The 17,119-nt window shown below is 43.8% G+C and overlaps 2 protein-coding genes across 2 annotated transcripts in view; one reads left to right on the plus strand and one right to left on the minus strand.

Moving 5' to 3' along the window:
• The window catches only part of LOC110889203 (pleiotropic drug resistance protein 2), a 23,582-nt gene extending 11,843 nt beyond the window's left edge, over positions 1–11,739 (plus strand). Inside the window, exon 6 of the mRNA XM_035983136.1 lies at positions 11,692–11,739. Within this exon, the coding sequence (XP_035839029.1) occupies positions 11,692–11,739 (48 nt within the window). The remainder of the gene's footprint in view (positions 1–11,691) is intronic.
• A 4,366-nt stretch (positions 11,740–16,105) lies between these two features.
• On the minus strand, positions 16,106–16,957 carry LOC110907700. The gene has a single exon (XM_022152644.1). The coding sequence runs from the start codon at positions 16,955–16,957 to the stop codon at positions 16,106–16,108; it is 852 nt and encodes a 283-aa protein (XP_022008336.1).
• Positions 16,958–17,119: the final 162 nt, after the last annotated feature.

Here is a 17,119-nt window from a genome sequence, read left to right on the forward strand (position 1 = left end):
TTTGAGAGAAATCTGAGATTTAGTGAGAAGAAGAGGGCTGGTCGGTCAGAGCTTTTCCAAAAGTGGAAAGGTTGACAAAGACAGCCCTATTTATAGGCTTCCAAAAGAGGAAAGGGTCAGCTGATCGAACAGCATTCCTGATCGAGCAGCTGTCCGATCGAACAGCCTGTTCGATCGGCTAGCCTGTTCGATCAGGTTGCCCTGTTCGAATCGGCTAGCCTGTTCGATCAGGTTGCCCTGTTCGAACGGCTTGCCTAGTCTTGAGTATTTCGTGACGATTTTTGATATTTCGAGTTCGATGAACGATGATTGGAGAATGATAGAATTCCTAATCAAATTACTTTTAGTTCCAACTACTATATCTAACCTACAAGCATCCTTACACCACGATTTGGATTCGATTCGATTGAGTTTTGATTCACCTTTGAGTCTTGATTGATTTGATTGATTCACCACACACTTTGACTTAAAAATAAACATGCACAAGTAACACATAAGGCACACACACACGTATAAAAGTACTAAAATCCCCACACTTGAGTTTGATGTTTGATTCGATTAGCTTGATTATTGATTGACTAGCTTTATTGCGTTGTTACTTCCTATCATTCACAGTCGGTCGTTGATTCACAGTTCGATTATCGGTCGATTAGTTTGATTATACAACACTTACTCCAAATAATACGAAAATCAAAAATGAAACTAAAATGAAATTAATCTTTATTAATCTTTAATTCCAATAACAGTCAACACTTGACTTTGACTTTGACTTTGGAAAACACGGGGTGTTACAGTCTCCCCTCCTTTAGGGAATTTCGTCCCGAAATTAGGCCGAGAACCGTACATCGCCGTGTGATTTTACCTATTTGATGCTTCAGATCTATCTGAACAACTGCGGGTACTTGGCCTTCATGTCACTTTCGAGTTCCCAAGTGAACTCTGCGCCTCGTTTGCCTTCCCATCGTACTTTTACAATAGGAATGCGCGAGCGTCTGAGTTGCTTGGTCTGTCGGTCCATGATTTCGACAGGCTTTTCCACGAAGTGTAGAGTCTCATTGACCTGAAGATCGTCGAGTGGTATTATTGCGTCGTGGTCGGCTACGCATTTTCGAAGGTTTGAAATATGGAAAGTCGGGTGGACATTGCTGAGTTCCTCCGGTAATTCGAGTTTGTAGGCAACTTTACCGATCCTTTCCAGAATCTTAAAAGGTCCAACAAATCGAGGCGCAAGTTTCCCTCTTTTGCCGAATCGGACTACTCCCTTCCAAGGTGATACCTTTAGGAGCACGTAGTCGCCAACTGCAAATTCGCGGGGCCTGCGTCGTTTATCGGCGTACATCTTTTGTCTATCCCGGGCCTTTACCAAATTTTCCCTTATCTGGTGGATCTTGTCAGTCGTTTCTTGCAGAATCTCGGGCCCGGTCAATTGTGAATGACCGACCTCGTGCCATACAATAGGCGAGCGACATCTCCTACCATACAAGGCTTCGAAAGGTGCCATTTCGATGCTGGAGTGATAGCTATTATTGTACGAAAATTCGACCAATGGTAGGTGTTTGCTCCAACTACCACCAAAATCAATAACACACGCACGGAGCATGTCTTCAATGGTACGAATCGTTCTTTCAGTCTGCCCGTCGGTTTGCGGGTGGAATGCGGTACTCAAATTCAGCGTCGTGCCTAGAGCTGCTTGAAAAGTTTCCCACAATCTCGATGTAAACCGAGCATCGCGGTCCGAGATGATGTCTCGAGGCGTACCATGATTCTTAATGATCTCGTCGGTGTAGATTTGGGCTAGCTTGGCCACCTTATAGTCTTCTCGTATTGGCAGAAAGTGGGCTGATTTGGTTAGACGGTCGACTATAACCCAAATACTGTCGTGACCTGATGGCGTGGTCGGAAGCTTAGTTATGAAATCCATAGCTATGCTTTCCCACTTCCATACGGGTATCGGCGGTTGTTCGAGTAAGCCTGAAGGTCTTTGGTGTTCAGCCTTGACTCTTGCACAAGTTAAACAGCTACCAACATATAGAGCAATATCCCTTTTCATCCCAGGCCACCAGTACTTGTAGCGAAGGTCCTGGTACATTTTGTCCGCACCGGGATGAATGGAATATCGGGATTTGTGGGCTTCGTTCGTGATAATCTTTCGCAAATCTGTCCTCCTCGGAACCCAGATTCGGTCCAGATAATAGAATATCCCATTGGCTTTGCTCACGAGCTGAGTTCCATCGTGATAAATTCGTTCTTTCTTCAACGTACGCTCGTTAAAGCATGTGTGTTGTGCTTCGCGGATGAGAGCTTCGAGGTTATACTGAGCCTGGATGTTTCGAACACCTATCACGTAATTCTTTCTGCTGAGGGCGTCTGCAACTACATTCGCCTTGCCTGGGTGATAACGGATCTCACAGTCGTAATCGTTGAGAAGTTCTACCCATCGGCGTTGACGCATATTGAGTTCTCTCTGGTTAAAGATATGTTGTAAGCTCTTGTGATCGGTGAAGATCGTACACTTTGTACCATACAGGTAGTGTCGCCAAATCTTTAAGGCAAAGACAACTGCGCCTAGCTCGAGGTCGTGGGTTGTATAGTTCTTCTCGTGAATTTTGAGCTGTCGAGATGCGTAAGCTATAACCTTGTCTCGTTGCATGAGAACACAGCCAAGTCCAAGGTTTGAAGCATCACAATAGACAACGAAGTCATCGCTTCCGTCCGGCAGTGTAAGAACTGGTGCATGGCACAGCATGTGTTTGAGGGTTTGGAAAGCAGTCTCTTGCGCGGTTCCCCACACAAAAGGCTTGTCTTTATGAGTAAGGGAGGTAAGCGGTACAGCAATCTTTGAGAATCCTTCTATGAATCGCCGGTAGTAGCCAGCTAATCCGAGAAAAGAGCGAACTTCTGACGGATTCTTTGGCGTAACCCATCCCTTGACTGCCTCAATCTTTGCAGGATCAACGTGTATACCCCGACTATTCACAACGTGACCCAGAAATTGAACCTCCTCTAACCAGAACTCACACTTGGAGAATTTGGCGTAGAGTTGGTTTCCCTGAAGCAATTCGAGAACCAATCGCAAATGCTGCGCATGTTCGGCCCTCGATCTGGAATAGATCAGGACATCGTCGATAAATACAATGACGAAACGGTCTAAGAACGGTTTACACACGCGATTCATCAGATCCATGAAGACCGCGGGTGCGTTGGTTAGACCAAAAGGCATGACAACAAATTCGTAGTGGCCGTATCGGGTTCGGAAAGCGGTTTTGGGTATGTCTTCCTCTTGAATCCGCAACTGATGGTAGCCTGAACGTAGATCAATCTTGGAGAAACACTGAGCACCTTGTAGTTGGTCAAACAGATCATCGATTCTTGGTAAGGGGTATCGGTTCTTGATGGTCAGCTTGTTCAATTCCCGGTAATCGATGCACATTCGGAATGACCCGTCCTTCTTTTTGACGAAAAGGACTGGCGCGCCCCATGGAGAAGTGCTCGGGCGAATGAAGCCTTTTTCAAGTAACTCTTGGAGTTGGTTCGAGAGTTCTCGCATCTCAGATGGAGCGAGTCGATACGGAGCCTTGGCTACTGGGTTGGCTCCTGGAATAAGGTCGATTCGAAAGTCGATATCACGGCTTGGAGGTAATCCAGGAAGATCATCAGGGAATACCTGAGGAAATTCTCGGACAACAGGAACATCATTGACTTCAATTTTCTTTTTCTTGTCCGTCTCAGCTACAACAATGTTGGCCAAAAAGGCTCGATATTCCTTGCGGAGATATTTGCGAGCTTGAAGACAGGACATGAGCTTGAGATCTTTTGCAGTAGTTTCACCGTACACACATAGAATATCACCACTAGCTAGCACAAAACGAATCATCTTATCGGCACACACAACTTCAGCATGGTTTTCACGAAGAAAGTCCATGCCTACTATGACATCGAAACTTCCAAGTTGCATTGGAATGAGGTTAATCGGGAATACATGATTGTTGAGCTTGAGAGTACAATCACGGAGCACAGAATTGACAGCAATGGTTCTTCCGGTAGCGACTTCTACTTCGAAAGGCGTCGAAAGATAAGAGCGCTTACGTCTAAGAAGTTTCTCAAACTCAAATGACACAAAGCAGTTATCGGCTCCAGTATCAAACAAACATGATGCATATATACCATTCACAAGGAACGTACCATTGACCACGTTGTTATCAGCTTGAGCCTGGCGTGCATTGATGTTGAAAGTTCTGGCGTGAGCGGCTTGTTGTTGAGGCTGTTGTTGTTGTTGCTGGGGTTGTTGGGCTTCTTGTTTCACCACCCTGTTCGGGCACCGGTTCGCGAAGTGGTTAGGGTCACCACATGCAAAGCAGGTCCGAACATTGTTTGCTGGGGCCTGTGCAGCTTGAGGAGCTTGAGGAGCTTGAGGAGCTGGGAGTAGAGCCTGGTTAACAGCGGCTTGAGCTTGAGCTTGACGGGGACCATAGCGGCAACTCGCAGTGAAATGCCCGTAAACGTTGCAGTGGGCACAGAAACGGCAGGCCACACCCACCGGGTGATGATAAGAACATGTAGCACAGAGTGGGTGGGGGCCGGTGTACGCACGCTTCGCCGGCGGCGCATTGATCACTGGCGCAGTGCGCTGTGGTTGTTGCTGTTGTGGCGGTACTGACTGAAGAGGAGCAGCATTGGTTGCAGCAGCACAACCCTTGTTCTTCTTTCTTCTTCTCGAGGACTTGGAGGCTTGAGCAGTAGGGTTGTCGGTTGATGCAGTAGTAACTTGATGCAACGACTTGGATGGCTTATCCCAGACACCAGCCTTAACTCGCTTGTCGTTAATCTCGGCAGCGAGTAGGTAGGTTTCCTCGATCGTTGCGGGTTTGGCGGCGTGAACAAAGTCTGCGACACAATCCGGAAGAGCACGGATGTATTTCTTGATGGTCATGTCAGAAGTCTTGACCTGGTCGGGACATATGATACTCAATTGCTTGAAACGAGCAGTGAGACCAGCATTGTCTCCCTCCTTTTGCTTGATACTCCAGAACTCATCCTCCAACTTTTGGCGTTCGTGGGGAGGACAGAACTCGTCCATCATGATCGCTTTCAATTCCTTCCACGTCAGCTCGTATGCAGCGTCGTTCCCGCGCTTGTTCCTTTCTGCGGTCCACCAGTCCAAAGCTCGCGACTGGAAGACACCGGTAGCATTGAGAGTACGGAGGTGATCTGGGCATCCGCTTTGACGAAGGGTGACTTCCACCGTGTCAAACCAATGAAACAGAGCCGTAGGGCCATCTTCACCGGTAAACTCTTTTGGCCCACATGCCTTGAATTGTTTGAAGCTAAAAGTAGCCTTGTTGGAGTCTTTGGGCGTGAGGGTTCGGGATTCCTCAGATGACTTGCTTGCGTTCTCGAATACTTCACTCACAGCCTTTGCTACTGTTTTAGAGAGGATAGCAGCAAGACGACGATCTCTCTTCTCCCGACGAGTAAGACGTTGACGAGGCCTTGATGATGACGACATGGTCTGCAATAGACATCGCCATAGGGCTCAACACAACGAATTCGAGTCTCGCACGTCTTAGTTTACTAAAGCTTAGAATCACGTCGCATTTCACGTCACGTAACACATACAAACACATAAGCACAATATCACAGAGGCAATTAGAGCACATAAGCAACTAAGCAAATAGAGCACTTAATTTCCTAAACACGTACGAAATTTTATCACAGAAGCAGTCAGAAAATAGAAACCTATATCCACATGTCGAGTGTCGTTTGTTTTGCGTATCAGATAGCATCACATTGTATCGTCTAACTTAGTCGTATAGCGTAGCATAGCACACTGGTTTCGTTTAGATCACACCCACAGGGATTTGAATCGAGATAGGATAACAACAAAGGTCACGCAGATTGATAACAAATGGAGTAACCAACAAATCTTAAAACACGTAAACAGGTAAATCATATAAAGTCAACAAAGCAACACTCAAAATCGGAAAGTGGATTGTCTGCGGCTACTAGACTTTGACTAACCATGGCAATTTAACTATTCACAGTTGACTTGTTGTCACTTCCGACTCTAGGGGACATGTTCCTGCCTCGATTCTTGGGCATTATGCATGCGCATTCTAGGTCATACTCGTGAGTTCAGGTCGTTGGAGTCCGTCAATTGCCTTGGCGAGATAAAATAAAGTTGGAATAACTGCCAAGGTTAGGGTTTCACCCCTAGCTCAGCAATTTCTTCCTTGTTTTAAGAAAATCTAGAGGAAAGTTTTCATCAAATTATGGGTTTCAGCCCTAATTTGGTATAATTCTCCCCCGTTTGTTGATAGAAATTCGCACAAAATAATTGGCAAAATTTTGTAATTTAGGCAGGAATTTGCGGATTTCACTCCTAATCCCGTCCAAATTATGAAATTTGGCTCGGAGTTCGGATGTAATTGGTAGAATAGAAGGAAACAACATAAAATAAGCACATAAACTTGGTCTCTTGGTTCCTAACTATAGTCTAGGTCTCTAAGACAGCGATCCGGACTAGATCGTGTCTAACCTAATTCCCTATAGTTATGGCTCTGATACCAATCTGTCACACCCCAACCGATGGCGGAATCATCGGGGCGCGGCACTGAGCGAAACAGATTGTTCAGAAGTTTCCACAACAACTATCATACAATTCAGTTATATAACACGTCCCATACCGTGTCCCAAATAATAACAAGTTATCATAGAAAATCAACTAAACAATATGGGAACTGTTCCGACAACTCAAATTCTTAATTATTACAGACCAAAAGTAAATGTTGTTTTAAGACTTCTAGACGACTACTGTGGATCTTACTGACTACAGGTGCCAGTGCAAGATCTACAGATAATTATGGCCCTGGAGCAGGTACGTGGACACTGTCCTAAGGTCACAGGCTCCTAGAAGTTTATTATTGCCTCGCTTCCCTAGCACGCTAGTAGCTTAAACACCTGTCACATACGTTAAAATAAAAGTCAATACATATAATGTAAAGGTGAGTACACAAGTTTGATATAGCATATAGAGTTCGAATAGTTTACGCATAACCAAACACGTACACAAGGGCAAACGATGCATGTAAATTATCAACATGGGACCATCAATACCAATGACTTCGAGTTGACTGTTCGAGACAGTTCGCAATACATGATTACCACCGTAATCCATGCAGGTAATTGTCCTTAGCAACCCCCGTGTGAACGGGTGCTGAGTCCAAACTATAGTACTACGTTGCTAAAGCAGGTAGATAGCACTCCACGTGTAAACATAATAAACAGCAATCATTTAGACAAGTAATACATGCAAGTAGGTTAGCGTTCAAATAGTTTGAGTTGTTTTGTGAATTTGATAGAGAACGTATGTAACACCCAAAAGTGCTGAAAGCAAAAAGGGATCGAGTATACTCACAGTGATTGGTTGTGGATTGAAGGGAGCACTGAGAATAGGTTAGCCTGAATAGTTCGATAACACAACGATGAGTAACGCGGAAAAAGAGTAAACAATGTACTTGGATCGAGTAGGCCATTCGATCGGACAGCAGTTCGATCGAGTGGGCTGTTCGATTGGTTTGAAAGTCCGTTCGAACATCCATTCGATCGGCTGGCTGGCTCGATCGGCTGGTTCTTTCAAGTGGATTGTTTCTTCCTTTGATGTGAAAGATGTGTTTGTGTATGATGGTTTGTACTACCTTTCAAGTTGGCCGATCGAACAGCTGTTCGATCGGTTAGCCCAACCGATCGGTTAGCACTTCGTTGTTTTCAAATATGTCACTCGATCGGCTGGCATGTTCGATCGGGTGACATTCCAATGTTTTGAAAAGTCTAAGTGTTGAAGTATAGTATCTCATGATTCGAGCAGTAATGTTTACAATCGAGTGGCTCGATCGATCGAACAGAACCTCGTCAATACTACACTTTTGTGAGTTGGTGGGACTAAGTGCTAGTCGATCGGTTAGCCTAGCCGATCGGCTGGCGTAGTCGATCGAACATCACTTTGTCAATAATACACTTTGAGTTTGAGGGCCTAAGTGCTAGTCGATCGGTTAGCCTAGCCGATCGGCTGGCATAGTCGTTCGGTTGGGCTGTTCGATCGAACAGCCTAGCCGTTCGGCCAGCTTCTCGATTCGGTTAACCTTTCATTTAACACTTAGTTATTCCCGTTAATTGTTGATGTTTTAGAAATATTTTGACTACGAGTTGAACCACGAAACTGAAGTCTCCATTTAGCCTACTGACTCGAGCAGGAATCACCCAAACTCGGTCAGAGACGGTTTGGAACCCAAGTTTAACGTTTAACCCGGAATCGGTATATCTCTCGGTAGAACCCGAATCTTGAACCATGTGTTTGTTTAGAATGATTTATAAATCGGTTCAAGCCTCGTTTTCACCGGTTTGAGTGTAAAAGAGTTGAAAGATAGATGAAAACCCATCTTCCAATCCTTTCCCACCGTGAAATGTTAAGATCTTTGGAAGATTTTAGGTTATTTATGTGGAAATCGGTTAGATCTAGCTTATTCATGGTTGAATGAAGTCAAGAACATGAAGTTCTTGATGAACACCAAGAACACCATGATGACATCACTCAAGGACACCTAGATCTTGGTGATTTCATGGATGAAATTCAGATTTTGAAAGATAGAAAGATGGAGAATCGATTAATGAACAAAAACGTACAAGGATTAGAGTGAAATACTTACCGGTTTGAGAGAAATCTGAGATTTAGTGAGAAGAAGAGGCTGGTCGGTCAGAGCTTTTCCAAAAGTGGAAAGGTTGACAAAGACAGCCCTATTTATAGGCTTCCAAAAGAGGAAAGGGTCAGCTGATCGAACAGCATTCCTGATCGAGCAGCTGTCCGATCGAACAGCCTGTTCGATCGGCTAGCCTGTTCGATCAGGTTGCCCTGTTCGATCGGCTAGCCTGTTCGATCAGGTTGCCCTGTTCGAACGGCTTGCCTAGTCTTGAGTATTTCGCGACGATTTTTGATATTTCGAGTTCGATGAACGATGATTGGAGAATGATAGAATTCCTAATCAAATTACTTTTAGTTCCAACTACTATATCTAACCTACAAGCATCCTTACACCACGATTTGGATTCGATTTCGATTGAGTTTGATTCACCTTTGAGTCTTGATTGATTTGATTGATTCACCACACACTTTGACTTAAAAATAAACATGCACAAGTAACACATAAGGCACACACACACGTATAAAAGTACTAAAATCCCCACACTTGAGTTTGATGTTTGATTCGATTAGCTTGATTATTGATTGACTAGCTTTATTGCGTTGTTACTTCCTATCATTCACAGTCGGTCGTTGATTCACAGTTCGATTATCGGTCGATTAGTTTGATTATACAACACTTACTCCAAATAATACGAAAATCAAAAATGAAACTAAAATGAAATTAATCTTTATTAATCTTTAATTCCAATAACAGTCAACACTTGACTTTGACTTTGACTTTGGAAAACACGGGGTGTTACATGTAGCAAGTGATTTTTGACTTATCTCTCATAGTCGGTGTCTCTTGCTTGCTATCATCCCTTTGTGGTTTGTCGGTTCCTTCCGACTCGTAAGAGGTGTGTCCTTCACTCCTATGTTGATAATTGCTTCTCCCTCGACCTCGTGACGAACTGAATCTCCCTCGTCCACGATTTCCAACATGTTGTTCGTGACCCACATACAAGAGTTCTTCTAGATTGTTCACGGGGCTTTCCTTTTTCTTCAACTTTAACCTTTCTTCATACGTTTTTAATCTACCAATAGCTTCGTCTAGCGTCATTGTGTCTAGATCGGAGTATTGCTCGATCAATGCAACTATTTGAATAAATCTATCTGGCACGGCGTTTAGAAGTTTTTGTACCAGAGTGGATTGATTCAACGTCCTTCCGTACTCGCTTGCCCGTGTACAATACTATTGATCTTTGCAGTGAACTCGTCTATTGTGTCATCTTCCTTCATTTGCAATAACTCAAATTCTGACATGAGTGTATGTAAACGCGCCTTTTTCACACGGTCTACACCAACATGTCTAGTCTTGAGATTTTCCCAAATTTCCTTTGCAGTTTTACAACTTGCAATACAACATCCTCTGGTATTGCTTGGAACAGATATGCAATCGCTGCCTTATCTTTCTTAACATCCGTTTGCGTATTTTCTGCCGGTTCAATCGTTTCCCAAAGTCCATTCGCTTCCAAAATCGTTTTGATACGAATTGCGCAAACCGTATAGTTTGTTGCTTTCAAAATAGGACACTGGAATTGGGAAAGAGAACTTCCTTCCTTTTGAATTACAATTTGTGAATTTGGTCCGGTTGTTCCTGACATGTCTTCCGACCGAACAATCTTCACTTTCAAAAACTTTTATCTTTCTTGGTTTCAACAAACCTCTAATCCTTAACCCCCGCGTATAACCCAACGCATAACAAACAATCAATCTAATTCGCACTAAACCCCAGAATCAAAACCCTAGATTCCTAACCCTTGGTTCGACCCTGAACCGAAAATAAACTAACTTGCGAATTGAGAAAGAATAATAAAACCTGGTCACGAATTCCCTGAGATGCCTAGAGCCTGATGCTCTGATACCAATTGTTGGTCCCAAATGGATCTTGATCTCTAGACAATCGAATAAATTGAATATAAACTGAATATCTGAATACATGAATGGAATTATAATGGAATTCTAATGGGTGCGATCCAATAGACGCGTCTCTTCACGAACAGGTGCGTCTCTCGAACATGTGGATGTAATTAAACATGAAGGGGTGTGTCTTCTTGTCCAAGAGTCACGTCCCTTCTCTGTGTGTGGCTGAAATCGAATGGGTGCCTCCCAAGGGATTTCGCCACCCTTGGGGTGGTAGTTACCAAGTTCTGATTTGTCACAAATAGTCCCTCAACTTTGTAACCTCCACTCTTTTCTTTAATTACCATAAAACCCTTGTAGTTTAGGATGTGTAGGGATTATAACTTTCAAACACAACGGTTGATTGATGCCAATTCAATAATAACCACCACACAACCGTTACAACCTAATCCTAAGTAATATAGGATATCGCATAATAATAACAATAATAATTAGAGTTTAGAAGTCATAATACACCCCCTTAAACCTGATTATGTTTAAAGGTGGTGGTGGTAAATTAGTCTTCTTAGTTTCGTAGACGGCTTGTCCTTTCAAAGTTGAACGCCTTTCTCTTCATCAGCTTCTTAGCATCCTTCCAATTTGAACCCATCAACAGCGCATATTTGTGAAAATCCCCTTGTATTGATGCAGCCCCCACGTCTGTATTCTTTGCTGCTCGATGTTCGCTATTCCCAGTATCGCTTTCCAGCCTGTTATTCTGCCATATCTCCAGAATTGCTTGAATAGTCATGATTCCATGGCTTAGTCATCTCTTCCTTGTGTTTCGTAAAGTGAAATTTTAACACATCTAGATATTTTGCATATATCATTCTAAGTCTAAACCCATATCCTTAGCAATTAGAACCCAAAGATTATACTCTATAACTCTCTCTTTCCCCCTTCACGTTTCACAAGTAGATACATGTCCATTAATTGGACTGGGGTGCCGTTCTCAAGAGTCGGAGGAATTACCTGATGGTTTTAGATCTTTAAGTGTTCATAAAGAAACCATCCAAATTTAGGGTATAACTTAAATCTGAATTGTGTGAATTCAGGAACCTCCAACAGACATAGTAACGAAATACAATGATCAGTTGTATTGAAATTCAATGCATCTATTATTAACTCTTTCCAAATTTCCTTATGTGGTATCACTTCCTTTGACAACGTATCACAGTACGATGTGATGTACTCATGTTCATAAAGATCACGATTCCCTTGGTTTTATCTGATAATATTTTACTCTTATCCTTTTGAATTCTGAATTATCAACCATGTTTTTGGCTTTAATGGCTCTAAATATTAATGGTTCAGAAAACATAGATCATATAACACAAGTATCTCCTTCGAAAATGACATGAAATCCTTGAAGACGTAATTGATACACACAGTCTATGTCATTCGTAAAAGAACACTTGGACTCCTTTTAGATTCTGCCTCATTTTCTACTTCTATGATCCCAATTCCCCTAATAAACATTATGTGTGGCCCTTCTTTTGTTTCAATGCTGAAAGAATTTTTTATTCTTTTGAACACAGAAAGATTATAAGCATAATGGTGTTTGTTGTTTGCACTTACATACCATTTGTCTGACCGAGATCCACCATCAGTTCCTTTGACGATGTACTCCTCTCAGTATTGTGTTGATAATTGATCAATGCCTTGATCACCAATTGCTTGTCGAATCAATGCAGTGGCTTCATCCCTTTCCCGAATCTTGCAATACTCCATTACGTGGCCAGGCCCTCGACAGTAAAAGCAAAGTTTTTGAGACAGTTTTAAAACTTGTTATGGTTCTGTAAAACTCGGTTGCCCCCTCTCATTCACAAGATCCCTCTAAATAGGGATTGAATATACAGAATACAAGGAAAGGATATATTACAATAATGGTACATAATTATCTCCTAAAATATGTGCATAGTATCCGTAAATATTGTTAGTCTAATAGTCCCCCGCAGTTGGAGCGTCATAGGGACGGACACTCAAACTGGACCTGAATTCTTCAAACAACGTTCTTGGAAGACCTTTAGTAAAGATGTCTGCATACTGAGAGGAGGATGGCACGTGAAGGACTTTAACATGGCCGATTTGAACCTTTTCACGGACGAAATGAATATCTAATTCCACATGTTTCGTCCTTTGATGTTGAACCGGATTTTCGGATAAATAGACGGCAGAGACGTTGTCACAATACACGATGGTTGCTTTGCTTTGATAATGGGGACATAAAGCTCTAATAGAAGGTTGCGCAGCCAACTTGCTTCGGCAACCGCGTTGGCAACCCCACGGTACTCGGCTTCGGCACTTGATCTAGAAATAGTAGGTTGTCTCTTGGAGGACCAGGAAATTAAGTTGTCACCCAAGAAAACACAATACCCAGATGTGGAACGGCGAGAGTCTGGACAACCGCCCCAGTCAGCGTCTGAATAGGCTGTTAAAGCCGTGGATGAGGATGCAGAGATCCGTAAGCCATGAGATGTAGTCCCCTGAAGATATCTAAGAATGCGTTTAAGGAACGCAAAATGTGCTTCTCGTGGTGCATGCATGAATAAACAGACTTGTTGCACTGCATACGTAATGTCCGGTCTTGTAAATGTTAGGTACTGTAATGCACCAGCTAGGCTTCGGTATAAGGTAGCATCCTTAATAAGCTCACCATCAGAGGCCGATAGTTTTGAGTTAGTATCGCAGGGTGTTGCACATGGTTTGCAACCGGTCATATTTGCACGATGTAAAATATCGCGCGTGTATTGTGATTGTGACAAAAATAAGCCTGAGGAGTCTCTTGTAGCCGTGATGCCTAAGAAATGGTGAAGGTTGCCCAAGTCGGTCATTGCAAATTCCCTGGAAAGCATGGAGATAATGGAGCTCAAGAGTGTGGAGTCGGAGGCTGTTAATACAATATCATCCACATAAAGAAGAAGGTATGCGATGCAAGTACCCCTTCGATAAATAAATAGTGACGAGTCACATGTGCTGCTCCGAAAACCATGAGAAATAAGAAAGCTAGAGAACCGTGTAAACCAGGCCTGAGGGGCTTGCTTGAGGCCGTATAAGGATTTTCGTAACCGACATACAAAGTCTGGAAATTGTTTGTCCACAAAACCAGGAGGCTGATGCATATAAACAGTTTCATCCAAGTTACCATGAAGAAACGCATTTTTGACGTCCAGTTGGTGAATAGGCCAGTTTCGAGAAACGACAAGGCTTAGGACGGTGCGTATGGAGGCCGGTTTAACAACGGGACTAAATGTATCATGGCAATCAATACCCACGGTTTGTGACTTTCCATTCGCTACTAGACGGGCTTTATATCTTTCCAATGATCCATCAGACTTGAACTTGTGCCTGAACAACCACATGCATCGTATAACAGGCGGCCCAACTGGTTTAGGTACCAACTCCCAAGTTTTGTTTTCCTGCAAAGCACTAAATTCATTGGTCATAGCCGTTAGCCAATTTGGATCCGAGTAGGCTTTTGTATACGAGGTGGGAAGGGGTGAGATGTTTGCAGAAGTAGTGGTTGTATGAAGGTTAAATTTTGGGTTTGGTTTAGAGATGCCCGATTTAGCACGAGTGACCATGGGGTGTTGGTTGTGTGTGTGTGGCGGAGATGGTTTAGGAGAAAGGAATGGTGTGGTGGATTGAGACGTTGAAGGTGAGTGGGCCGAAGGAGTTTGGGTTGTGGTGGATGGAAACGTTAGAGGTGATTGGGCCAAAGGAGTTTGGGTTAAATGGGGTGGGGTTGGGCTTATGGGTGTTTGGGCCGAGTGTGGTGTGGTTGGAGGCTGATGAAATGGGCCTGGTGAGGAAGTGTAGGGTGGGCCGAAGAGGTAGCGGTCATCGTCAAGGAAGTCATAGTTGGGTTGTTGGGTGTTGTTGGAGTACGGAAAGTTAGTTTCGTCAAAGACCACATGTCGGGAAATGTGAACCCGACCGGTTTGTGGGTCAAGGCATCGATAACCCCGAAAGTTCGAGGGGTACCAAGGAAGATGCATTTCATGGACCGGGGAAGAAGTTTGTTTGGCTGAGTGGCAGACGCATTCGGGTAGCAAGCACACCCGAAAACGCGTAAATGGTCATAGGTGGGATGACGTTGGTAAAGGGCAAAGGCCGGTGTAAGGTGATGAAGCTTAGCGGTTGGTAGGATGTTGTGGAGATAAGCGGAAAGGTGGAGAGCTTCAACCCAAAAGGTGGGTGGTAATTGGGCTTGAACAAGGAGAGCCCGAATGATGTTGTTTAAACGGTGTAGCATCCGTTCGGCTTTGCCGTTTTGTGGTGAAGTCTGAGGACATGAGAAACGAAGAACCATGCCATGTTCAGAAGCAAAGTTTTTGAATTGATAATTGTCAAATTCACCACCAAGGTCACACTGAAACGTTTTAATTAGGCGATTAAATTGGGTGTGTATGTGTTTGTGAAATTTGGTAAAGGTGGCAAAGGTTTCTGATTTAAATTTGAGGGGGTAAACCCAAACATATTGTGTGAAATTATCAATAAGAACCATATAGTATTTATAACCAGATTTACTATAAACAGGGGAGGTCCAAAGATCACAATGTATAATATCAAAGGGAGCAAAAGTAATAGAAACAGAATTATTAAAAGGCAAACGTTGACTGTTGGCAATTTGACAAGTTGAGCAAACAAAAGAACCATGAGTCTAATTACAATGAATAAACTTATTAGATGAGAGAAAATTTAAAATAGTAGCTCCTGGATGACCTAGCCGATTATGCCAAGGAGTTGGTGGAGAAGCAGCGACAAAAGCGTGTGAGGGTGGTGTAAATGGATAAAGGTCCCCTGTGCTATCATGGCGAGAAAGGAAGGTGCCCGTCTTGAGGTCCTTCAAAGAAAAACCAAATGGATCAAATTCAACGCTAACTTGGTTATCACGAGTAAATTTTCTAACAGATAATAGGTCTTTGATAACGGTTGGTGAGTGAAGGATATTATTTAAATGGTATGTTTTGTTTGAGACGGTGTGGGTAGTATTACCGGATCCGTTAATGGGCAATTTTTGGCCGTTACCAACGAGGATAGTACTAGAGGAATTAGACAAGGGAGTAGATATCTTACCAGCATGGGTCGTGATGTGAGAGGACGCCCCTGTATCCATATTCCAAGTCTGATCTGGGAATTCCTGTACCTGCATCAAAGAAAGAGCAGTGCCAAGGTCGGTTGGGCTTAAAGCGTTGAGGGCATTTGGATCAGGAAAGTTCGTGGGCTGATGGGCCGGTTGAAAGGGGTTTTGTGGCTGTTGGGCGGAGGTCTGGTACTGGGCCTGTTGATAAGCTAAGTGGGCTTGGTTGAATTGTTGTTGAAGTGGATTGGGAGGGTAAGTTGGGGCCCAAGCCTGGGACGGGTAGGGTGTTGGGGGGAGGAGTCCAGGAAGTGTATTGAGCCGGTGGATTGGTAGGGTTGTAGGTGGGTTGGTTCGGGTGATGTGGGCTGTAGGAGGAGGGCTGATCAGGGTTGGTTTAGGTTTCGGTACGAGCGACCACGACCTCGGCCACGGTAGCCTCGGCCACGGCCACGGGTACGGGTGTTGTCATATTGGTTTGGTGGGTAGCGGTTGGTATCGGCAGGAGGGTGGTTGGGTTGGTTTGAGGTGTTGGTATCGGTGGGTGTAGGGTTCGGGTTTTGGGACACAAGAACGGATTGGTTTTGGTTTAAACGGGCCTGTTGTCGTTGTTGCTCCTTCTGTAGGCTGGTGCAAGCATCATCCCACGAAGGAGAGGTTTGGTTAATAATAGCCGCTGTGACATCATACTCGGCAGGCAGTCCTCGGACTAACTGCATCACCAACCGACCGTCACTGACCCGAAAACCGACATCACCCAACTGGTCAGCAATTTCTTTCAGCTTTTGGCAATATTCTTCTAACGAGGAACATGCCCCAATGGTCAATGTAGTAAATTCATGTTCAAGAGTCGTGGCACGCGACCCTTTGTTATTAAGAAACTGATTTTCAAGCTTTACCCATGCAGAACGTGCGGTACCGTCGTTGTCAAGAATGCGAACTACAAGTTTATCAGACACAGTTCCATATATCCACTGAAGGACAAGTGCATCAATCTCAAACCAGGTTTCGTGGTTTTCGTGGGATTCCTCGGGAGGATTCGAACCATCAATATGATCCAGAACTTTGTATGCCTTGGCATGAAGTTTGAACAATTTGACCCAGGCGGCATAAGAGACCTTCGTGCCGTCAAGAATTCGAACTTTCGTCTGGATGTTGGTAACTGTGTAGGCAGGGTGTAGAGACTGCTGTTTGGTAGCAGCAGGGGACGAAGGAGGGGTGGGTTCTTTGTCAGACATGGCTGTCTGGAAAGAAAAAGATGGCGACGGCTAGGGATTTCAGAGCAAGAGCTCTAATACCATAAAACTTGTTATGGTTCTGTAAAACTCGGTTGCCCCCTCTCATTCACAAGATCCCTCTAAATAGGGATTGAATATACAGAATACAAGGAAAGGATATAT

This window comes from Helianthus annuus, chromosome 14 (genome assembly GCF_002127325.2).
Source record: "Helianthus annuus cultivar XRQ/B chromosome 14, HanXRQr2.0-SUNRISE, whole genome shotgun sequence".
Lineage (NCBI taxonomy): Eukaryota > Viridiplantae > Streptophyta > Magnoliopsida > Asterales > Asteraceae > Helianthus > Helianthus annuus.